The 21,255-nt window shown below is 48.7% G+C and overlaps 5 protein-coding genes across 5 annotated transcripts; 3 read left to right on the forward strand and 2 right to left on the reverse strand.

Moving 5' to 3' along the window:
* Nucleotides 1–9,627: 9,627 nt before the first annotated feature.
* On the reverse strand, nt 9,628–11,632 carry EV420DRAFT_1545704 (uncharacterized protein). Its single transcript, XM_060473282.1, has 3 exons — nt 11,580–11,632; nt 10,956–11,529; nt 9,628–10,918 (listed from the first exon to the last, which is right to left on the reverse strand). The coding sequence occupies exons 2-3, from the start codon at nt 11,495–11,497 to the stop codon at nt 9,907–9,909; spliced, it is 1,554 nt and encodes a 517-aa protein (XP_060330270.1). The 5' UTR covers nt 11,498–11,529; nt 11,580–11,632; the 3' UTR covers nt 9,628–9,906.
* A 1,297-nt stretch (nt 11,633–12,929) lies between these two features.
* EV420DRAFT_1545708 (uncharacterized protein) lies at nt 12,930–13,408 on the forward strand. Its single transcript, XM_060473283.1, has one exon. The coding sequence runs from the start codon at nt 13,008–13,010 to the stop codon at nt 13,326–13,328; it is 321 nt and encodes a 106-aa protein (XP_060330271.1). The 5' UTR covers nt 12,930–13,007; the 3' UTR covers nt 13,329–13,408.
* Nucleotides 13,409–14,333: 925 nt separating this feature from the next.
* Nucleotides 14,334–15,130, forward strand: EV420DRAFT_1620839 (uncharacterized protein; the record flags this gene model as incomplete). Its single annotated transcript, XM_060475620.1, has 3 exons — nt 14,334–14,404; nt 14,466–14,746; nt 14,868–15,130. 3 exons carry the CDS (start codon nt 14,334–14,336, stop codon nt 15,128–15,130), a joined length of 615 nt encoding a protein of 204 aa, XP_060330272.1.
* Nucleotides 15,131–15,305: 175 nt separating this feature from the next.
* Nucleotides 15,306–17,648, reverse strand: EV420DRAFT_1643335 (uncharacterized protein; the record flags this gene model as incomplete). Its single annotated transcript, XM_060477486.1, has 10 exons — nt 15,306–15,610; nt 15,642–15,730; nt 15,792–16,039; nt 16,106–16,522; nt 16,579–16,623; nt 16,665–16,839; nt 16,885–17,061; nt 17,120–17,136; nt 17,190–17,535; nt 17,593–17,648. 10 exons carry the CDS (start codon nt 17,646–17,648, stop codon nt 15,306–15,308), a joined length of 1,875 nt encoding a protein of 624 aa, XP_060330273.1.
* A 375-nt stretch (nt 17,649–18,023) lies between these two features.
* Nucleotides 18,024–20,995, forward strand: EV420DRAFT_1643336 (uncharacterized protein; the record flags this gene model as incomplete). Its single annotated transcript, XM_060477487.1, has 13 exons — nt 18,024–18,343; nt 18,397–18,544; nt 18,603–18,818; nt 18,862–19,029; nt 19,087–19,124; nt 19,175–19,242; nt 19,296–19,372; nt 19,438–19,452; nt 19,503–19,562; nt 19,609–20,021; nt 20,072–20,241; nt 20,292–20,678; nt 20,730–20,995. The coding sequence occupies 13 exons, from the start codon at nt 18,024–18,026 to the stop codon at nt 20,993–20,995; spliced, it is 2,346 nt and encodes a 781-aa protein (XP_060330274.1).
* Nucleotides 20,996–21,255: the final 260 nt, after the last annotated feature.

Consider the following 21,255-nt stretch of genomic DNA (forward strand, 5'->3'; position numbering starts at 1 on the left):
CAGAATTCCTCGAATTCGGCCAAGTTGAGGGAAATTGCGACTACAATCGCAACATCGACGAACCCAGGGACAGCTGTCAACACATTGGCGCTTATTGTCGTTCTCTGGTATACACTCCCGAACATTTTCCCCCTCGGTCCTCCCCAGCTCGGCAATTAACTCCCTGGAGGACGCTATCAAGGAGGTGACTGACATATATGGAAAACACAAGCGTATCCTGCGCGAGGGAGAGTATTTTGAGGCAGACCTGAACCGGTACTACCTTTGCCCATACATCCAACTCATGACACTAACACGGTCTGCTAGACTCGAACTCGCCGCTCTTGAACTCAAGGAAAAGCATATCCAAAATTCGTTGACCGCATCATGGACGGGCCTTCCTTCGCGTCTGTCTCATGAGAAGCATGTGTGGGCGACAGCGCGCGCGCACCGTCGAGAGGTTGATGGTGTCAAGTCAAGGCTCGAGGTAAGCACATCTACGCCGTCGTCAAGCGAGGTTGTGTTGACCATTAGAGCATCGTTAGCTGGAAATAATCAAGGCGAAAAAGGGCTCTCTCCAAAGGGCTCTTGAAAACCGGGAGAAATAAATGATCAGAGGGAGGATGAGGCGATAAATGGCACCTGTGTCGTGTGAAAAGAAGTGTGTTAGTGTCCATTCGTTAAAGTTTGCTACTGACGAAGACGAGTCCTCGAGTGTTGGTCATATGATAGACCTTGCGCTTTAGAACTCCATTTGTCCGCCCTTACGCCCGAAATACATTCTTAAACGTAACCCAGCGAAGTCTTGACAACCGAGAGCATATTTCGATGAGATACGATGACATGATAGGTATGAGTCGCCCAAAGCTCGAGCCTTCTAGCACACATGATGGATATACCTGCAATTTGGCCCTCGAAATACGTCTGTGATGCTGTTGAGCTTCGGGGTAAAGGACCTTCTATCAACGGATATTCCCGGGAGTTGCCCTGTGTACATGGAGAGCAACGTACAATCGAGCGCCATGTAATCTTCATCGGCACAAGTAGGAGTCATGAGAGAAGGCTGCTCGACGTGCGCAGATTCCGATTTTCATCAAGCGCCGTGCTCGATTGGCCGCGAGTGACGTAGCTGAGGATAGAAAATGTAAGCCTTCAGAGTTGCTGGAATATCACTTTCATTAGTCTTGGCATTTAGGGTGCAGCGAAGACGACATACTCGTATACGTGGTCATCAACGTTTGCCTGTCAGTGCCAGATACGTCACGCTTCATAACCAGAACGTCGAAATGGGAAGGGTTGGATGAAAGGAATATACTAGGATCACCGTCCGAGATGCAGTGTTGCGGGTGCGTGCATGTCGCAAAATTCGCCCACTGAGACTGAGGTTGACCGAAAATACTTGCAATTATTCGTGCAACGGGAAGACCAATGACATCTCTGATTCTGCGAGGAATTCGACGGCAGGTAACCACGCGGCGCGGACAAAGGGACTGTTGAGAGAAGTGCAGTCAAGAGAAGTGCGTCTTCTCCCCTGGACCTTTTCGAAACTCTGAGCGGCGAATCTATCCTCCCTGGAGCGACCTTCCAGTATAATATATCTGCCCCGATGGTAGTGAGCGTCTTCCCGATCAAGGGCGGGCTAATCACCCAGTGTTGACAAATGGCAACGATGAGGGTCTTATGCAGAGGCCCGCTCTCTCCATCTCCACACAATACGGTATCGAGTGGAGGTCCAATAGAGACGCACGCTCTGGCGATGGGATGACTTGGACTGGAGCTGTGGTTCTGCTGGCAACCGCCTAAAGGATGTTGGGGATGCCGGAATGCAGGTATAATGTGGATCTGGATGCGACAGGAGGATCTGATGCGCTTTTGGAAGGACTGTAGTCCTAAATAATGTTGACATGTTGAATAGTCGTAGTGGTGCAAAGGCAAGTTGTTCAGTTTGCACCTATTTGGGTGACCGGCATTTAGCCTGCCATGGAAAGACATCAACCACGTTTCACAAATGGTTTTCCAGATACAACCTTGAATACTACAGCATGTTTATCTAATATCTATTGGCTAGACGAACCCTTCAATATCATAGCATTGTACAACATAAAGAGGCCAGCAATGAGACTAAGCCTTGCTTCGAAAAGCGCCGACGCCACCGTTGACCAATTGTTGGCCCTGTGGTACTTGAGAAAAAAGCGCCTCGGGATCACGATAATCTTTGTGCTCCGAGGCGCTGTTTGTCCGGGTGTGAGCGCATAAGACATTATCCGGGAACGCCGAGGATATGGGCGCCTATCGAACTGTAAAGTGAAGGTGTCCTGACTTTCAGTGCCTGGACGTCAGAAACGTTGTATCCGCAGTAAGGTCACGTCAGGATGGAGAAGAACTGGGACGGTAGGGGCCGATTGTACATTTGGATTCTGCTGGCTTCAAATTATACAATTGATGAGCTGGTGTCCTTCAGTGACGATGAGAGTATCAGTCTGCTGTCCTTCTCGCATATCATCTCCGGCTGTTTTCGGTTGTGGCTAGGCGCTCTTGACCCTGTCGTGCGTCATAGTACAGTCTTCTGCTAGCACATGAATCGTCGATCCGAGATGTCCCAACATGAGGTGAAGTGCTGGTTAAAGGCTGCGGTCGGCGAGTCGTACACAGATGTACAAGGGACGTTATGCGAGGTGAAATGTATATAGACAGGAGTAGACCGGCAAGAGCGTAATGCTGATGACACGGTGAGAATGACGATACTGTTTGCCGAGATCTGCTGTATCGATACATGAGGTGCGATAGTCGAGCCAGCGTGGATGCTAGGGTAAAATCCCCTACAAACGTGCAGATGAAGACGCCGACAGTGACCAACCATAAACGATTCGTTCCCCATGATCTCGACACAGAGCGTGTGGACAACAGTCTTGTAAGAGGGGATTACGTGAAAGCCGTCCTTGTGCTGACATATTGACGCATTGACGATTCGAAGTTGGGAAGACCGTGCTCTAGCATGCTATTCACGGACTGGCATCCAAAGTAGGGCCTTCGAAGATGTCCTAAGAGCTGTGTACATCTATTAGCCTTTGATATTGCAGCTCGATACCCATTATTTATGCATAACATACCTGCATCTGAAAACCTGATTTCTCTGCGACAATGCTATCCTGCTCAACATTTCACCTCAGTTTCGCACATATTCGGCGGAGGCCATGCTTTCAGGCAGCGTATTATGGGGAAGAACCGTCTCGGAACTGCCGTAGACCAGCCGTTGGGCTAATCGTGATGCATGATGGTCGATCTTGATGGTCGATGGGTCAACCGGTCACGTCCGTATTGCAGTTGTCTTACAGCGGTTTTCATAATTATGTGGAATCCCAATTTTGAAAAATTATGTGGTCGTATTTGGATCGCAAGGCCCTGGCCCTTTCTCTTCCCACCACTGTCATGCCGTGCGACGACGGCACGACAGTATTGTCTATTTTACGATGCCTATATTGTATTTCTGAAGGCCTCAAGATGTTTATCAACTGCATTCTGCTCCTATGACATGGCATATAGCGACGTTGCACTCTACAAGCAGGACTCCAAGTGAGGCAAAACCTTCGAGAATCCAGCCTTTGTCATTCTGTGCTCACTCGAAAGTGGCATCCTCAAGCACTACATGCTGCTATACTCATCAATTAATATTGTTGGACCTGTCATCTCCATATCCAGATGGTATCAGTAAGCTTCGGTCTCTTGACTTTGTCAGACTCAATGTCTGTCTTGTGCTGGCAATCCTTTGGTATTAGCAGCGTACTTTGACCTTACTACATGGGAAAAGGTCTTTCATTGATACATCCTAATTCAACAAAATATAAGTGCAGTATAAGGTACATAAATGTGCTTTTTGAATGTAAACCAGTGAAATCGCGTGAAAAGGCGGAGCACTTCGCGTACCGGGCCGACATGCGGTGCAAATAGGACCACATAATTTTTCAAAATCGGAATTCCACATAATTATGAAAACCGCTGTAAACCCGGAACTGTCGTCGGACGGGCTTATGACTCTGCGCTGAGCTATCACTGGAAGAACTATGCGCTGCGCAAGTAAACTGTATTTCCTGGTGAGTGCCAGGCAAGAAAAGAGCCGGAGTCCGACCTGTCGAAGGGATGCCAACGTATGATTCAAATTTCCAGTACTGGTTGAGAGATTGCCAGTGATTGTGTGTGCGACGCGTAGAATTTGTAGTCATACATGAAGGTAAGGATCGAGTTGACGGTGAAGGATGTCACCAGGCAGTCACGGTAAGGGTGGAAGAGCTCTAAACCCTAACCTTGACGCGCCTTCTCGTATAATTGCCACTACATCTGGGATAACTGTCGCGAGCAAGTCACCTCATCCTCGGCCTGACGGTTACATGCAGCATGGATGCCTGTGCTATTAACGCTCGCTAGCCCTCGCTGTCGTCTTGAGCCAGCGCGATGTTCAAGCTCCGAGTCGCGACGGCGCGGCCCCGAACGCTTTCCATCAAGACAGATATATTTTCACGCACGAGGAGACACGAAGATAACGTTCATCAAATAGCCATACGGTTGTCACCCGAGCACGTAGCATGGAAAATGACCAGTCTCTTTGGTACCCGGCATATTGAGTAATTGCCCGTACTCTATTCTCTTTGCTTTCTTTCATCCTCTCATGGCTTCTGGTTTAGGCTGCAATTAACAAAAAATCTCTCGAAACTTGAAGCTTTAAGCTCGATACTCGAAGGTCTGGGCCTGCTGCTACAAGCACTGGATGAGAATGGGGTTGCCTAATGCGCGATTCTACAGGTGTGTAATGCTCTCTTTCATTTGGCCCGAATCTCACAGCAGCATTCGCTAAAGCTTACCTTCCTTGGTTACACGGCTCGTGTCTCTCCCAAACATTGTGTCCAACAGGCCAACCTTGGCGAAACCCGTATTGAAGAACACCACTACGCCCACGTACCAGCTTCCCAAGCAGAGGATCGAAGGCTAAGCGGCCCCACTACTTCAGCTGAATCCGCCGAGGAATCTCATAGCAAAATACATGTGACAAGGACGAGCCGTTCTTCCATATGCAGGACGGCGGGATGCTTGTGATTGCCCGAAACTCTGTGACATCCATGACGGTGTAGCCGCCGCGTCCTAATGTTGACGGTCAGAACAGGTGTGTCTCGTGTTTTCTTGGCCCAAGACGCAGGACTTAGAGAATCGTTCAGCCTACAAAATTCGAATGCGACCTATACAGGAAACTCGACTCCTGCTTAGTTTCTTTTATCGCGCACTGTTTTCTAGCCATTTTTTTGGCAGTAACGCCCAGCTTTGTTCCTTTTGGTCTGAGGCGTCATGGACATGGATGCTACGAAGCAATGTGGCACCGCTCCTTCGAAGAACAAACACTGCTGCCCTTGAATTTTTCAAGCTGCTGTTTGGATCGCTCCATTTTCTGTGTGCTACAGGAGGGAGGACAGCCTCTGTAGTCACTGCAAAACACGCAGGATTACTCTGTTTGACATTTCGCCAAGGTGGCTGATTCGATGATCAGGAAAACCATGCTGACTCGCATGTTTCGCGACTGCGTCTTAGACGTGATTAAACGTGTGACAATTCTAGTAGAGTCGCGTAAAAGGTACAAATTTACATATTATTCAAAAGTAATACAAAGTTGTTCCAGCAAAATGATGACTGCTACTTCTTCGACGAGGTGTATCTATAAATTCGGGAATGTCCGATTCATTTTGATAGATAGTAGTAGCAGCACTATTGACCCCGGCATATTAACCGTGCCTGCCGGCAATATTGCGCTTAACTTTCCAACTGCCTGCGGCCGCGTTTTATAGGTGGGATTTCGAACGACGTGCAGTAGTAGGTCACCCAAACAAGTATAAACTACAACTTGTATTTGCTTCCGCACTATCAAGCAAAACGCAGGACCTTCTCACATCCTCATATTCTTGACCGTGGTCACTTCTGTTGGTTTTCCCTGCTCCGTTCAACGCCAGCACCTTGCTAGTGTCGTCTTCCTGTCACTGGGAACCGTTACAGCCCCTACTAGGTTTTGCGAGCCACAACTGTCACCCCACAGCCGCAACTGACGCAGCCCTCATCGTCCTTTGCGTGCAGACTTCGGTTATGTTTTCCTCAGCCTTCCTTACCCCTTAGTTATCGGCTCGCTCACTGACGAGAACTTGGAAGATGCCAGAAGATGACCCCTGGGCCAGATCCAATACACTTTTCAAGATGCCTCTGAGAGGATGCCAATCCATTCAGTTTACTGGGGGACGTTTCATGAATCGCCGCTCTGAGCCTTGAAAAGGTGGAGGGAAATAACGCTCTTTTTCCGACTAGTTGGCCCTTGGGTAACAGTCCCATAGTCCGTGCTGCATGTCTACCTTGCCTTCCACGCCTGCACCAGAAGTCTGTATCCTTCCTGGCGCAGACAGGATCGAGGGAGTCAGATGAGCTGATGTCAACGGCAAGACCCCGTATGATTTTCGTGCAATTCTCCTCCATTTCAGTCATCGGTATTCAGCGTTCTCGAATTGCCGGCCGTCTCAGAAGGATACAGAACACATCGTCCAGTAATGGCATCCGATATCCCCGCATCATCGCCTCAAGCCGAGCTATATTAGGACCCCCGAATATCCCAATATACTTGGCCCGGAAGCCCTGATAGCGGTCTGATCCAGACTCTCGGCTTGCCAGGACTTTCGTAAGCCCGTATTACGTGCGCAGGTATGGCTATGATCCTTCAAGCTCGACAATATACTTGAGAGGAGGCGGTACATTCGAACATTAAATGCGACATCCTTGCTCTGTATAATGCAGGTGCACATGGAGCTCTCCGAAGCTAAATGAAGCAGGCTTTTCCCCTCCGAATCACTTTCTACGAGCATCTCAGGAAAATCTTAGACATCGAAGGACATGATGATCGTGGTCACCCCCGCTCATAAAATCAAGGTTCTGTTCATGGTGTCTTTCTCACCCTCACTGTTTCTCGCGGTCACGATGGCTTCACTAGATCAAGGTCAAGAAAATATTCGAAACATGGAAGCAAAATAAAGTGGTAAATTAATTCTGCAGTACAAGGTTTGTCATATCAACGATGCTCTGGACTCCATGAGTAACGGAAGCCAGTAGATGAACTTCAATGCTCACCTCTTTCATACGGCAGAGGCGTTAATCCTCCACCTGGTCGCATGGTCCTCTCCCTGATCATTGGTCGCTCCCTGCTCCTCAAGGGACATTCGAAGGAGGTCCTTCTTCGCCTTGATTATCGCTATCTGACAGCACTCTAACGGTCAATCCGAACTCGCCTGATAACGATATCGATGCGATGTGCTCACCACAAGTCTCGACTTGAATGCATCAACGTCTCGACAGCGCGCGCGCGCTGTCACCCACACGTACTTCTCGTGAGACAGACGCGAAAGAAGATTCATCCAGGAGATATCCAATGAATTCCTGAATATGCTGTTCCCTGAGCTCGAGAGCGGCGAGTTCAAGTCTAGTGGGGGGGCTCGTTAATATCGATGTCTCGCTTATCTCCAGAACATTACTTCTTGAGCCCAGCTTCGAAGCTCGCCCATTGGTCCAGCATACTCTTGTGTGTGCCGTAAATGTCCCCCGCCTGCTTGATTGCCTCTTCCAGGAAGTCGATTGCCGAGCTGGGCCGGAGGGGAGGGACGATATTGGGGAGCAAACACCAGAGCATCAACAAAAGCGCTACTGTGTTAGAAGCTGTCCCAAGGTTGGTTGACTGTCGCAATCGTAGTTGCGACCTCATTCCACTTGGTTTCCTTGGTGAACTTCGATGAATTCTCCTCGTTCTTGGCCATGAAGTGTGAACGAGTCCTAGCGAGGACAATGTTGCTGTGCTGTATCCCGAAAGCCAGTGTGTCGGAGTTTCATTTCCCCCTACACTGAATCTTGGATAGTTTTCGTTCTTACGAGGCGTATACTAGGGTCTGTACATACGCCCAGCTATGTAAACTGCTACAATTCTTTGTGAACTTGACATTCGTCAGTCTCATCGTGAGAGAGTGACATAGATAATACTGTTTTGCGTTTGGCTATTGCGTCAGAGGTAGCGGAGCATGGCAACTGGCGACATCAAAATGGCATCAAGTACAACTCTCACACTGTCAGCTTAGAGAAGTTAGACGCTCATTGCCAACATATACGTTCCACGGGCTCCCACATATCGAGATCCTTGCAGCGTCCGTCCATTTGTTCACTGATTCACAGTTTATACAATTAAATAGTGTCCAGAAAGCAGAGAACAGCGCAGAGCGATGAAGTAGATGTAGGTAATGATGAAAACCATGTGCTATGTCATGCTAGTTCTGTCATGGGGAACGGACCTTTTAATTTGCGGTCCGATATTATCTACGGCGGTCTCTAGAGCACCTAAAGTGATATCGTAAGAAACGTATGTTGATCTCATTCAGCTGTATGCGCGGGGTTTCTTCCCTTGTAAGCTTGAGCTTAAATATCGTCTCCCTAAGCTGCTATCCATGTTTTGGAAGCGAGGCCCCTGCCTGTAGCCGTTTAGCGCCTAAGGCTGCGATTGAATAACGAACCCATGCTTCTCAGCGCCTATGTCAATGTGCATCAAAACAACATAGACCGGAACACGAAAAGCACATGCATTCATGGAGCTTTTCCTCCGGTGCCCAAACGCTCAGGGCCATGACATAGCCCCAAAACAACTCGAAGCAAGGGCTATCTTACACAAATAAGAGTCTGAACAAAGCGTGTCAAAAACTCTCCACCATCGAAAATCCGACACCTCCGCTGTTCTCAACGTTGACAGGACGCCCACTTTCGGATACATGTCTTGACCATCCCGGACTGACGCACCCTCAGAAAGCTTGCAACTTGTACTATGACACTAAAGAGAAGCTATGTCCCAGCAAGGATATCGAATATTCATTCTCGGAGACACTGCTTGTCTGGATGGAAGCCTTAGACATGGGGGTGAACTTGAGAGTTCTCTTTAGGGTTGACATTGCAAATAGGCGGTTGGCTTCGAATGCATGGTTGATCAGCTTGTGTCTTCCAGTATCGTTGATAGCACCAACCTTCCGCCCTAGCACATACCGTACCCAGAGGCTTTTGGTTTGTGGCTCGGCGTTCTCATCACCTGCATGAATCTCAGCTGCCATAGTATGGCCTTCCGGTGGCGGAACATCAAGATGATTTGAACTTGGCGCTAGAATCTTTGGATCACGTGATATACGCAAAAGTCGAAAGGACGCTCTTCCACGTCCTAAATTGTCAAAATTACGCATGCAAGGCGATGCGCATCTAAGCAGGAGAACGTCAGCAAGAGCAAAATATTGACAGCATGGGGAGGAGGCTGAAGGTGAACATGCCGATGTTGTTTTCAAGTCTACCATGGCGCCCCAGCATGGATGGTCTGGCACTCTTAAATTCTCTACAAACAAGCAGATTAATGCGGCAGCGCTGACCAAAGGAAAAAGAGAGAAACTATAAAGATTTCATACGTTGTAATAAGCGAGGAAATTACGTCGCTTCCGCCATGGCAGTAGAGAAAGAGAAGGTTCGGCAGACACCGATACTTCTCGCGACTTGGCACGGATCTAGGTGCTATGATTCCCCACGATTCCCCATTATTCCATGCGCAAAATTTTATTTCCCGTGCCCCCTTGCAGTAAGCGCATCCACACCCTGCGAATCACGATTTGTTCACCGTTGTGTGACCCAGACTTCCCCTCAAGACGCGGCGCTGATATCGCTCAGTTGACTTCTATTTCCCCCAGATGGGGGGGCGATTTGAGTACGGTGTTTAATTGATATTCTTGTTATTACCAGAACAATCATAAAACAGTTGCCCCTGCCTTTCGACATGAAGATCGCTCTCCTCAAACACCGGGCCCTTTGGGAAATTTGAACACAGGCAGGGTCGATGCAGAATTAACACGTACACCGTGGAATTTCTCCGCCATATGATACCGCCAACTGACCCTCGCAGATTCCTTTCCAGCGTCTAGCGACACTCGGATCCGCGTCAACATCCAAAGGAGCATCAAGCCATGCTCTCATCAACCTGACACAATCGTCCGATTCGTGACAACGAGAGTCTAGCATGTTAACAAGGATGTGACTCTGGTCAACCAAACTAGACTCCCGGAGATCCAGCTCTTCAAGGCATGGTAATAGTACCGGCTGGTCTGGCTGGCAGAAAAAGGGAGTGAAGAATCTCTCGTTGACACTGCGAACACGGAGATTGAGTCGCTTGACGTGATGCGTCAAGCGTAAGAACTCTGCCATTTCTTGTCCCGCATCGACATCGCTGAGATCACAAGAGATCGTGAGGTCAACGAGGTTAGATAATGGCACTTGGGAGATCTCTGGAAAATAGGGCACGGAGGAATTGAAATCAAGCGATAACTTCTGCAGCGCTGGGAGTTTGAGGTTCATGAAGAGTTCCGCCAAGGCGCCTAGAGCCTCTTCGTCATCATCCTCTTCATCATCGTCCTCTTCCTGGATGTAGAGCTCTCTTAGGTGAGGTAGCTCAAAGACCTGGCTGGAAGTGTGCTCAGTTGTGCAACCATCAGTAAAAATGGTGATAGTCTCTGCTAAGGGTAATTTCTGGAGCAGATCAAGGATCACATTGTTAGATGAGTGCTTGATCGCACAATATTTGATCTGCGTCCACGGAAGGCGAAGGAGTCGACTAAAGTCGTCTCTACGGTATACATTCAACCATCGCAGACGAGGTGCGATGCTGAAAGTGTCAAGTTCAGTGGCGTCAGGAGGAACATTGGTTAATCGGAGAAGGAGATGCCGAAGTTGGGACAGGGATCCTCTGCACATGGAAAACGCTGGCAGGGAGACGTAGGGAATGGACAGAGCTAGTTTTGTACATCGGGAGATGGCTGCAAGAAGCGCGGCAAGCCCGCTGAGCGAAGAGATATCCTCCGGGCTATATATTCCCACATCAAGATCATGATCCGTGTGACCTTTCGAGCATGAGGCCGACCATGTACTGGAGTTTCATATCATTGCAGGTGTGATACAAGTCAAAAGAGAGCTCTATCGAGCTCCACAGCTCCGCGGTACCCAGTGCCACTCCTCGCCAGCGATGAGATACGTGCGATAACACCCACTGAGAGCGTTTTAGTATGTCAAGAGAATTACCAATTTTCCGTGTGTAGAGGAAAGTCTCTGTCTTGACGCATGCCGTAAATATTTCACGTAGGATATCGTCCGGAAGGCGACGTATTGGGTGGAAGAGTGTTTTTGTGTCCTGAAGGTGGTCTTCAACACGTTCTCGTTCGCGAATGAGGTCCTCGAGCACGGTCCGAGCTCGAGCAATCCTGGAGTCAAGATCAGATATAATATCTGGACCATCGGAGACCACAGTCGTAAAGTCAACTTTCTCATGATCCCTCGGCGAGTCGTTAGTTTGGAGTAGCTCTAGGACTCTTGCTTCATGGCGCAGGTAGTGTGAAGTGGCGTTCCGGAAATCGGAAAGGCCGCAATTGGGGCACAGATTTGCCATTGTTTAGAAAGGACTGAGGTAGTTACGATGCTCTAGAGGAGAATAAAAATCAAATGCGATCTAAACTCAACAGAGACTTTACCTCCCCCAAGGAAGCAAATGATTCGCGAAGTAGTAGTAGTAGTAGTAGTAGTATTACCGCCAAGGGATGTTATGCAAGCCCATGCAAGGAGAGATGTCCGGCATTTGCCGATGCCAGTTCGTTTCTTCCACCCTTGAACTGTTTCGCGAGTTTCTGTCTGCTCTTACAGCGTAGCCTTGACCTATAGGACGGATGTGCCGCCACTCTGAAAGAAAATGATCCGCCCATAGCCTTTCCTTCAGACTTGGATCGCAGTCTGTAGCCGCTAGGAAATCGAAACCCGATTATTCTGTTCGATGTTCCACCTAGGCAGCTGGGAACTATGACCAAGTGGCAGATGAAGTACGTGTAGGCCTTGTCGCAGTCGTATCTTGCAGACCATTCAACTTTGCTGCCGACATTGGAGCTCTCACCAGAAAAACTGGCGCCGCTCTCGCTGACGTGATTCCCGACGGCGCATTCAGGACCACCTCATTGACTGTCTATCTCGACCAGACCTACCCACAATGTCCTCTTCGCCTTTATCGTTACAGTCAAGGACATCACCGAGCATCATTCTTTTACACGTGCACGGCAATTACCTCCTATGTGAAGGAAGGATCTTCAAGTTGCAAGTCGGCGAGGAGCGAACGGTCTTACCAGCCATTTCTCTGTGGTATTTGATGGCAGGTATGGCATTGCTGCAGCTTGCAAAAAGCGTAACTAATCTGGGCGACAGGCATAGCGCACTCAATGCTTTCAATTCAGCCTTAGTCTCCACGTTCTCCTCTGCGTGCCCACTCTCATTTCCTTCCAAGCGTGTACACACATGTCCTCTCCATCCGTCCGCGCCATGAACCATGATCGGACACAGCGGCGCTGGCGCCTTTCTCAGCGGGCTGCACCTGTGGTACCGCGGGCGATCACGAAGCCGAACAACGAACCGAAACCACCTGGAGACGATGTGCTGAAGGTTGTTGTTCTTATCAACGCTGGCAGACACACACTGATGGTTTGCGCGTTCAAACTAAGAATGCCACTTGCCATGCCTCCACTCTACGAAGCGGCATCATTCAGTCATCGCCAGTCTCTTCTTCATCCCGCACGCCTACTATTTCTGACTAGAGTCCCTTCACTCTTCTCGGAATCCGTCATTAGATCTTCCAAGGAGCATTCCTCCACTTAGCCACGTCTGTCCAGCCACGACGAAACCGGCTATAGGAGCATCGTTGGAAGCCATCTCCGACAACGCCAGGACATTCAGTGCCTACTACGCCGAACCGATACATTCCTTATCATCAAGTCCTTGGAACAGCACGCACTCTGGCAGCAGCGGCAGTGGTGGATATTTTTCCTTCAATCCTCATCAACGCATCATCTGCAGAAGCCGGTCCTTCGAACGTTACGGCATCACCATCTACTTCCACTGATCATACTGAGAACCTTGAAATGAGCAACGACGACATCGTGACCTACCTTACGTTCCCAATACCCCTCTGCATTACGCCAACTCATGCCCTCGAACCCATTAATATCGGTCATAGAATACGATGGAGTATTCTCATCCTTAATCTCGACGGTCACACGTCCGAGCTGCGTTGTTCTCTTCCTTTTCACCTTCTTGATCATCGGCTACTGAAGGAAGCTCGTTCGCATAGGCGTCTTCTCCTTGGCGGTCCTAAAGTCGCACCAGAAGATATGGAGCTTCCGAGTTACACAGCGCACGTCCGGGAGGGACCAGGACCGCGCAGCGAACATGTTCCTTCCTGAGAGCGCCACAATGCGGGTCACCAACCCGTGGGTTACTTTACCAGTCTGATGAACGGCGGGATTGACAGACGATGTCATCGGAGGTAGACTTAATCGAGTGGGCCCGAAGTCATATACAGCACCGCTCCGATGATAACATGGCAACGTCCAACAGGTGGTTTATATCGACTATTCCTCTGCTCTCGTGCCCGTCCCTAACGAGGTCGATGCTAAGCGCTAATACTCCGCCCCGGTCAACCATTCACCTCCAGCAATGTAGCCACGAGATCTATGACACAAACTCAGAGTCGCCGTAAGGAGATGGCTAGCATCTATGGCACACACAAGGACTCTTGGCGGCGACTGCGCGAGCTTCGAGTCCAACTTTATGGCGGACCTTCACGGCGCCACTGCTGCCGTTACTACGGGAATACGTGAATCGTCAAACGTAGTATCAACGACGTGCATTTGCAGTGGAGGTCGTTGTACATGGCGGCTGAAAAGCAGATTTGGAGTCTTGCGGAGTTATGTGTGTCACCAGCGAAACGATATGCTTGGAAGACATCCTTCTGGGAGTCATTTGTGAACAGAAGAGCAATGAACAGGCGCATATAACGCACTAGGCATCTCTCACTGGACGAGGTGACATTACGATATACGAAGGTTCGGCAAACACCGATACTTCGGCACATGTCTTGATGCTACGACTCTCTGTTATTTGATGTGCGCCATTTTGCTCTCAAAGTCACTACCCGAGGATTTATTTCACATGTTCCCCTTCGTCAGGCCCTGGACTAGTAACTTTGCCGCTAATTGGTTCGACCCAGTGTCTTGCATACTCTTTTGGAACTTCGCCGAGTCCGACCCGAGTTGGGGCACTAGGCGTGGACCACAAGACCGTACATCCACCTTACCTTCGTACTGCCTGCTCCAATGATCATCAATGGACCCCCCGATAATATCGGTCTGAATCGCTGTCGCTTTTCTATATAACCTGGAGCCTCTGTTGGTCATGGCGGCAAAGCCATGATCACTTTCTACGATATTCCCACCAAAGCGGCTGATTCTCCGGGAACTATGATAACCTGGCGAACGAGGTACATGTGCATTCCCTCGCATGCACATCTCATACCTAACCGTTCGAATTTGAATTCGCAGGTATTGTCTGAACCTCAAAAACCTGCCTTACAAGACTGTCTACATTGAGGTCCCTGATATCGAAGCTCTCGCCAAGAAAATCGGTGCTGCTCCCACCGACATGTGGCCAGATGGAGTTACCCCCAAATATACGGTTCCAATAATCCAGGACCACTCCACGGGTGCTGTCATCTCCAACTCGCCTGCCATAGCCGTTTACCTTGACAAGACCTACCTCTCTATTGGACCCGTGCTCATCCCTGCCGGGACTATGGCCCTCCAGCTCGCCTTTCACCGACGCAGTCGATGAAGCTTTCGAGCATCTCCGTGCACCGCTCTTCTATGCGGACTTTCTGGTGAAGATGAACGAACGGACGACGACGCGTATGAAGGAGAAGTTTCCTGGGATCTGTGCGTTGGAAGGTGAGGAGCGCAAGGAGATGTGGGCTGTGACGAAGAAGAATCTGGGGAAGATGGATAAGTGGTTTGAAGGGAGCGAGGGCGGGGGTGACTTTGTTATGGGCGAGGAACCGTGTTTTGCGGATACGGTGCTTGGGGCGTTTTTTTGGTTGATTAGAAGCACAGTTGGAAGGGAGAGCGAGGAGTGGAGGGATATTGTTACTTGGAATGATGGGAGGTGGGGAAAGCACCTAGACCGCTTGGGGCTGTATGAAACGGTTGCGTAATAAGTAACCAAGCCTTTCTCTTCCGATTGTAATTCTGCCTTTATCTCTTTCTTCGGTGCCATCGTCGCCAATCGGGTTTATTACTGATCTCTGGCTACTCGTTCAGACAATCGGATATTTAACAGCGAGTCGAAACAAGAGTAGACACATGAGCAGAACTTAACTGCTCGGCCTATCATATCCATGCCAGCAACCGATTCAAGTACGCTTCGACCATACACAGCGGCCTACGGATGACGAGCTCCAATATCACAACTTCGGGACAGTAAGCCACGATGTACCAAATCATGATAATGTACACAGCACGGGCTGCACCCGTAATGGCGAACCTGATCAACGCAAGATTATCCTTGATGAACTCCACCATATGTGCTTGAACAAGAGCTGACGTCTGAGGCCATACTCCAAGATACGTTATGAAGACAGAGAGAAGCAACACCAAGAATAGCTTCGCATTGCGCTCAAGTCGGTAGACTATCCCTAAGTAAGATTAGGATAAACAAAACTGCACAACTTTGGCGATGATGGTGAACGCGCAAATCAGCTGCCAGTAGAGCCATGTATTCAGAAGGAGGTTTATCATGGTCGTCGTTGTGTCGACTGATAGCAAAAAACTGTGTTACTAATACTAGGTAATCCGTAGTATGAACTGGAAGCTTACACATTTTCGCAATCGTGGTTGTGGTTAGATGTTTGGGCTTTGGAGAGACGCGTGTTGGCAACATGGTATGTGAAAACAGAAGAGTGATAGGCATGAGGCATGGCAAACATGTTGGTGAATGGAAGGTTCTGTGGCCTTGCGACTGCGACAAAAGACGATGGCTTCTCCCGATCCCTCGTATCCACGCCAAGTAGCGTCTCCAAATTCACTAACGCTAGCGCAATCGGACTGTGATAATTCCGTGCGAGCTTCAAGTGCAACCTGCTGGCAAGCAAGTTAGTTACAGAACAAATCATGCTACGCAAAACACTAACCCAGGCTGCATCAGATCTCGTATTCGGGGCAGTGCTTTTCTGAGGACCCAAACCAAAAATATCAAGGCCGATGCCCATCGTGACATTGTGCGACAGGAGTACGTCTAGCGCACTGTCCTCGGAAAGCGGCGGGCCTGGAAGACCACAGCGCTTTAATAATCTTCTCTCATCGAAGAGGGTAATGAACATCACATACGTTCTCCTTGATTGCCAGTCGTTAGGGAAAGGCCGCACACGACTAAGGATTACGCCAACACCAGCGTTGCCTATCTCGGTAGCAAGAAGATGCGCTTCGGGCGCTCCAAGGAACGTCATACGAATAGATTTTTCAGATATCTCTTCTGGTTCTTGTTTAAGTTGTATCAAAGACGCCATAACATCGACGCTGTTGACCGTCACGACAAGCGGCAGTTCACCCTGGCGTTTGTATCGTTAAATATGCAATGCCATCTAAGGAACGGCAAAGACGTTACCTCAACGACCTTCCTAAACTCGCACCTAATTCTCCGTGTATTTCGCTAAGCAGCAGTCGCCTCAGAGCACCCAGTTGAGTGCTAACGTTGATGGGTGAAGACATGGACACCATAACATGCAGTACCGAGACGTCGTGTATTATGGCACCATCCTCCAACGTGTGTGCAGCACCGGTACTTAATCCAGACAACAATCCAGAAGATTCACGCGGTGTAACAGCAATAGTAACGCCTCCGCGATAAGGCAGCCTTAGATATGATCTTTCGTAAGTCAGTCTGAACCTCACGATTTGGAAGACGACGTACAGCATATCTGGAGATGCGAATTGTAAGCCATCTACTGCTCGTATTATCGTTTCTTCTCCTACCACTAAGTTCGGGATTTCGGATAAGAAAGGGTCAATGACCAGTCCATCTTTAGTACTGTCTTCGAAATCGATATCTGCTAGTCCCAGTGGCGAACCGACTGTGGTGAGGCCGGATCTAAAGAGACCTAAACGTTGAGAATTCAGTGAAGTATACGCTTACACTATTGATCCACCCATTAGATTGACGCGTCTAACGCTTCAGTCAGAATGAACCTCAGGACACGGTTCTATTCCTTAGCAAACAAATTGTCCATCCTTGACAACAACAGTGCCCGGTTCATCATTAGCAGCCGAAAACATTTGTTCTATTCGTCGGTTGCTCTTCAGGAACACGCTCGTCAGGTTCGTGAAGATGACAATATCCGAGGTCGATATCTTTGCTTGGAGGGGAGGCAAGCCGTCGTAACTCATGGCATCTATCGCCTCTTGGTCAAAGTCTGGCGTCATTGGGGCATGTTGGTAAGACGGTGGCTTAATCGTTCCTCGACCAGTGTCCTCGAGTTGAGTGAAAGAGAGCTGTGTTGGCAGATGGCGGTAGGCGATATCGAGCAAAGAAAAGCCGTTTTTCTGGCAAAAATATCGAAGACATCTTTGAAGAAGGAATCGGTCAGCTTTCGTGATATTTACGTCCAACTAACGAACGCACCTGATACCCAAATTCAAACGATTGTTTTCTCGAGATATGAGATACATACTCAACATCTAAAGAAGATGGTAGACGGGATAGAATGTTCGCAAAGAAAGCAAGGAGTTGCATCCATGGTGGGGGTAGGAGTAAAGAGCAGCTCGCTACGGGGTTGTCGGGCCGACGCGTCTCTCTTACCACCACCATGGAATTCGCCTCGATGTTCCTTCCTCACGGTCTAACGTCCAACGTTGGAATTGATCCTGCTCACCTGAAAATTGTGTCCTCTATACACATTCATGGCCCTATAAAGTTGCTAGACTTTTCGATTCAGTTCGAGCTTCCCATGCACAGCTTGGAAACAACATAATAGCATGATATTTATACCATGTTAGGCTCAGCTATGCCAAATATGATCCTTCAGACATACCCTCTCATCCACCACCACCAGGATGTCGGGAGATTCGAATATCGGCGCATGGATACAATTTGCAAGGCTTACTGTGGCTGCGGGTGAAATGGCCCCATTTCCGTACATCAAGGGTGTTGCAGGGTGTATAGCGACGATTCTTGAGGTCATTGAGGTACGTACTGTTAACCGCTGCTGTATGATATTGAGCGGGGGTCTAGTTAGCTGGCAAGAACAACGAGGACCTTCAGGACTTGGCAGAGAGCATTGGAACGACAATACGAATCATCAAGGAAACCTGTTGAAGCGCATGGTGATACGAGTGCGACTCGTTTTCGCTGGTGTATGCGTGGAGCTTCAGGCGTGAGTTGGCATGTACAGATTGCTGAACCCTACTTACCGAAGCTTCTGTCCAGATACCTAGAGTGTTTGATTGCTGAACTAAACACTACTCGACACAATTTGAAGTCCAAAAGCATTATGCGATTCCTGAAAACGAAGAAGATTTCCAGTGTTATCGATGGATACAAGCAGCGAGTGAACAACATCAAGGCGGATTACCTTGTATGCGCTCGGGCCTTGTACACGCTGTTATTTGTATTGACTGTCGGTCCCTTTCAAGGTTCTAGTTACTACCGACTCAAGGCTTGCGATGTCCGAGATGCAGAATGCAGTCACTCAAGCCACGGAGACAGCACAGTCATGCATCACCTCGACTGTTAAGTCTCAGGGTCACTATATCCGAGGCGAGATACGGTCCTTGGGTGATATCCAAAGGGAACATGCGGCCCAGATTTGCGAGAAGCTTCAGGATCTGAAAGGATATTATAAAGGACAGGTAGGTGGTCCTCATATCAAACATGTCTATATCTTATTCGTAGGTTCGAGAACTTTTCCCAGGGGACATCTACATAGGAAAGCTCGTGTCTCCTTGGTGTGACTCTTCCCTTGGATACGAAGACAGATACGGCACAGTCGAGAACAGCAGCACAGCAAAAATTATTCGCGTATACCAACATTCTCCTGGTAACGAAGAAGCTATACTGAAAGTAAGTGTCTATTACTATCTTATTCATTGGCGAAGTGCACATCATCTTGTAATCTAGCGATTCGATAATGATGCAGACACGTTGATTAGAACAAAGTTCGGTTTTCCATGTCTGTCTAATAATCATCGAGTGATGCCTTGTGTAGGCACCCGAACATCGCCCAAGTCTTCGGTATCTGCAGATCACCAAACTTTCCAGCAATCGTATTTCACGGTGAGGGTGCTGGTTCCTTTTGTCTTTAGTTTAGGTCTAATTTCCGTGTACAGGTATCACCCAGATCCCTTTCCGTGATTATGAACGTAACTTGACTGCAAAGCAATTTGTACCATTCTATATCCAACTGGTAAAATAGCTTCTCTTTGATATTTTGGACAAACACGGCTAATCTCCTGCTGTGCCACTGTGTAGTTCTACGAGTTAGAGGTATGATCTGCCAGAATCCAGAAGGACACGCCTGAATACCCATTTTGTAGTCGGTCTCAGAGTATTTGTCCACGCACTACACGTTTCTCACTCCAGGATTCTGGGCAGGTGTCAGTCAAGTCATGGAAGTCTCGGTATATACTGACAATTTTGAAGCGAGGTCATATCCATCTTAACGAACACGGGCAAGTTGTTGTGGTGGCTATGGTATCTGAATGGTACTTCACTGGGGGTTTTGTGATGCGTATCTTTGATAAACCAGGGAACCGGGTCCGTCTTCGGCGCCTGTCGACTGAACCGCTTCCCAGCCATGTCAACAGATGGTCCTTGTCACTGACATTGCGAAAGGATAATTTATGCAATGTGTATGATGCTATCAAACGCATCATTTTGTCTAAACCTTTTCAGTCTTTCCATCCACAAAATCAACCTTACGCGCCGGGTAGTGTACTGACCTCACGCGGGGAGACTTTGGTGGGCCGAGTTCAGACTAGATTGGACGAATGGAACGTGCACTGGACAACATCAGCCAACGATCACACTATACTATTGTTGCCCTCGACAAACAAGTTCGTTGTTACTTCAATCTTATATCTTCTTGCTAATTGTTCATTGGCAGTGGTTCAATAACGGTCCCTTTACCGTACGCTGGGACTCTGCCCTTCGATGCTTCGATCTGTTCGCGGTCATTCAACGGGGCTTTGAATTCGTGGATTGCGCAGGCTTCCCAGCTACAATCTTGTGTCTGTTCCAGGGGTCCTGTTGACGATGACGAGCTACTTCTAATAGGTAGATGTTTGTTGACTAACAAAGAACTATCAACTAACAAGCGTATTTAGATACAATGTTTACCCTTTGTGTCGGCCTGGAAGAGAGGTACGACCCTTTTCGTCTCTACAATACATTCATGGCCGAAGATCATCATACACTCTCGTTGTCAATAAGCGCTCCCTCCGTTGATTATCAGACGAACAAGGTGTCCTGGCCTGTCTTCGCGTGGTTCTATGACGCGGGCTCAGAGATGTCTTTGGTTGAAGTAGAAGAAGTTTTCGGCGTGAAGGTTTTTAAAGAGAAAACCTCGTGGACGCCGCCTGTGTCTAAAACGGTGCTTACAACCATACCCGAGTTGAATGCCAACTATGGATTTGACCCAGCCCGTGGCGGCGCGGACGTCTGCAAGTATTTTGGGTGGCCGTTCGTGGAGATCCTCGACGTGTCCACAGGAGGTAGGAAGATCTGGGTTCGTTGTGTGTATGGCCGCTGATAAAATATAATAGATTGGATGCCTTTACATGGTACCGTACCCGAATCGACATCAGTCATATCGGACGACGGGTATCGTACCTTGAGCGAAAAGACCGCCTCTTCGCCGAGTAATGCACTAGAGGAAGGACATGTTGGCGAAGCATCGGCCGAGACGGAGGTCGCTCCTGCTTTGCAAACCAGAAGCTTGAAATCGGGCCGTGGCTCATGGGTGTTCATAGTAATGTTCATTATTATCAGTATTATCCTGCTGTCCTTCGTCGTTCAGACCTATATGTAAATATAGATTCTGATACGTGTATTTAGTTCATAGTGACACTTCACAGGACTGAGGTCTGCGCGCCGACTCAATACACCCATAAATACAGTAACGGGATGATATGATAAAGGATACAGGATTAATTACAAGTCACACGCCCCTCCTTCTAACAGCCAGGTCAAAACTGCCTCACCAATACACAGCGACCTGTGAACGACCAGTTCTAATAACAGAATTTCGGACTTGAAAAGCGTGAAACGCCAGATCATAATGATGATGTA

The sequence above is a fragment of the Desarmillaria tabescens genome (genome assembly GCF_030435595.1).
Source record: "Desarmillaria tabescens strain CCBAS 213 chromosome Unknown EV420scaffold_19, whole genome shotgun sequence".
In the NCBI taxonomy this organism is placed as follows: domain Eukaryota; kingdom Fungi; phylum Basidiomycota; class Agaricomycetes; order Agaricales; family Physalacriaceae; genus Desarmillaria; species Desarmillaria tabescens.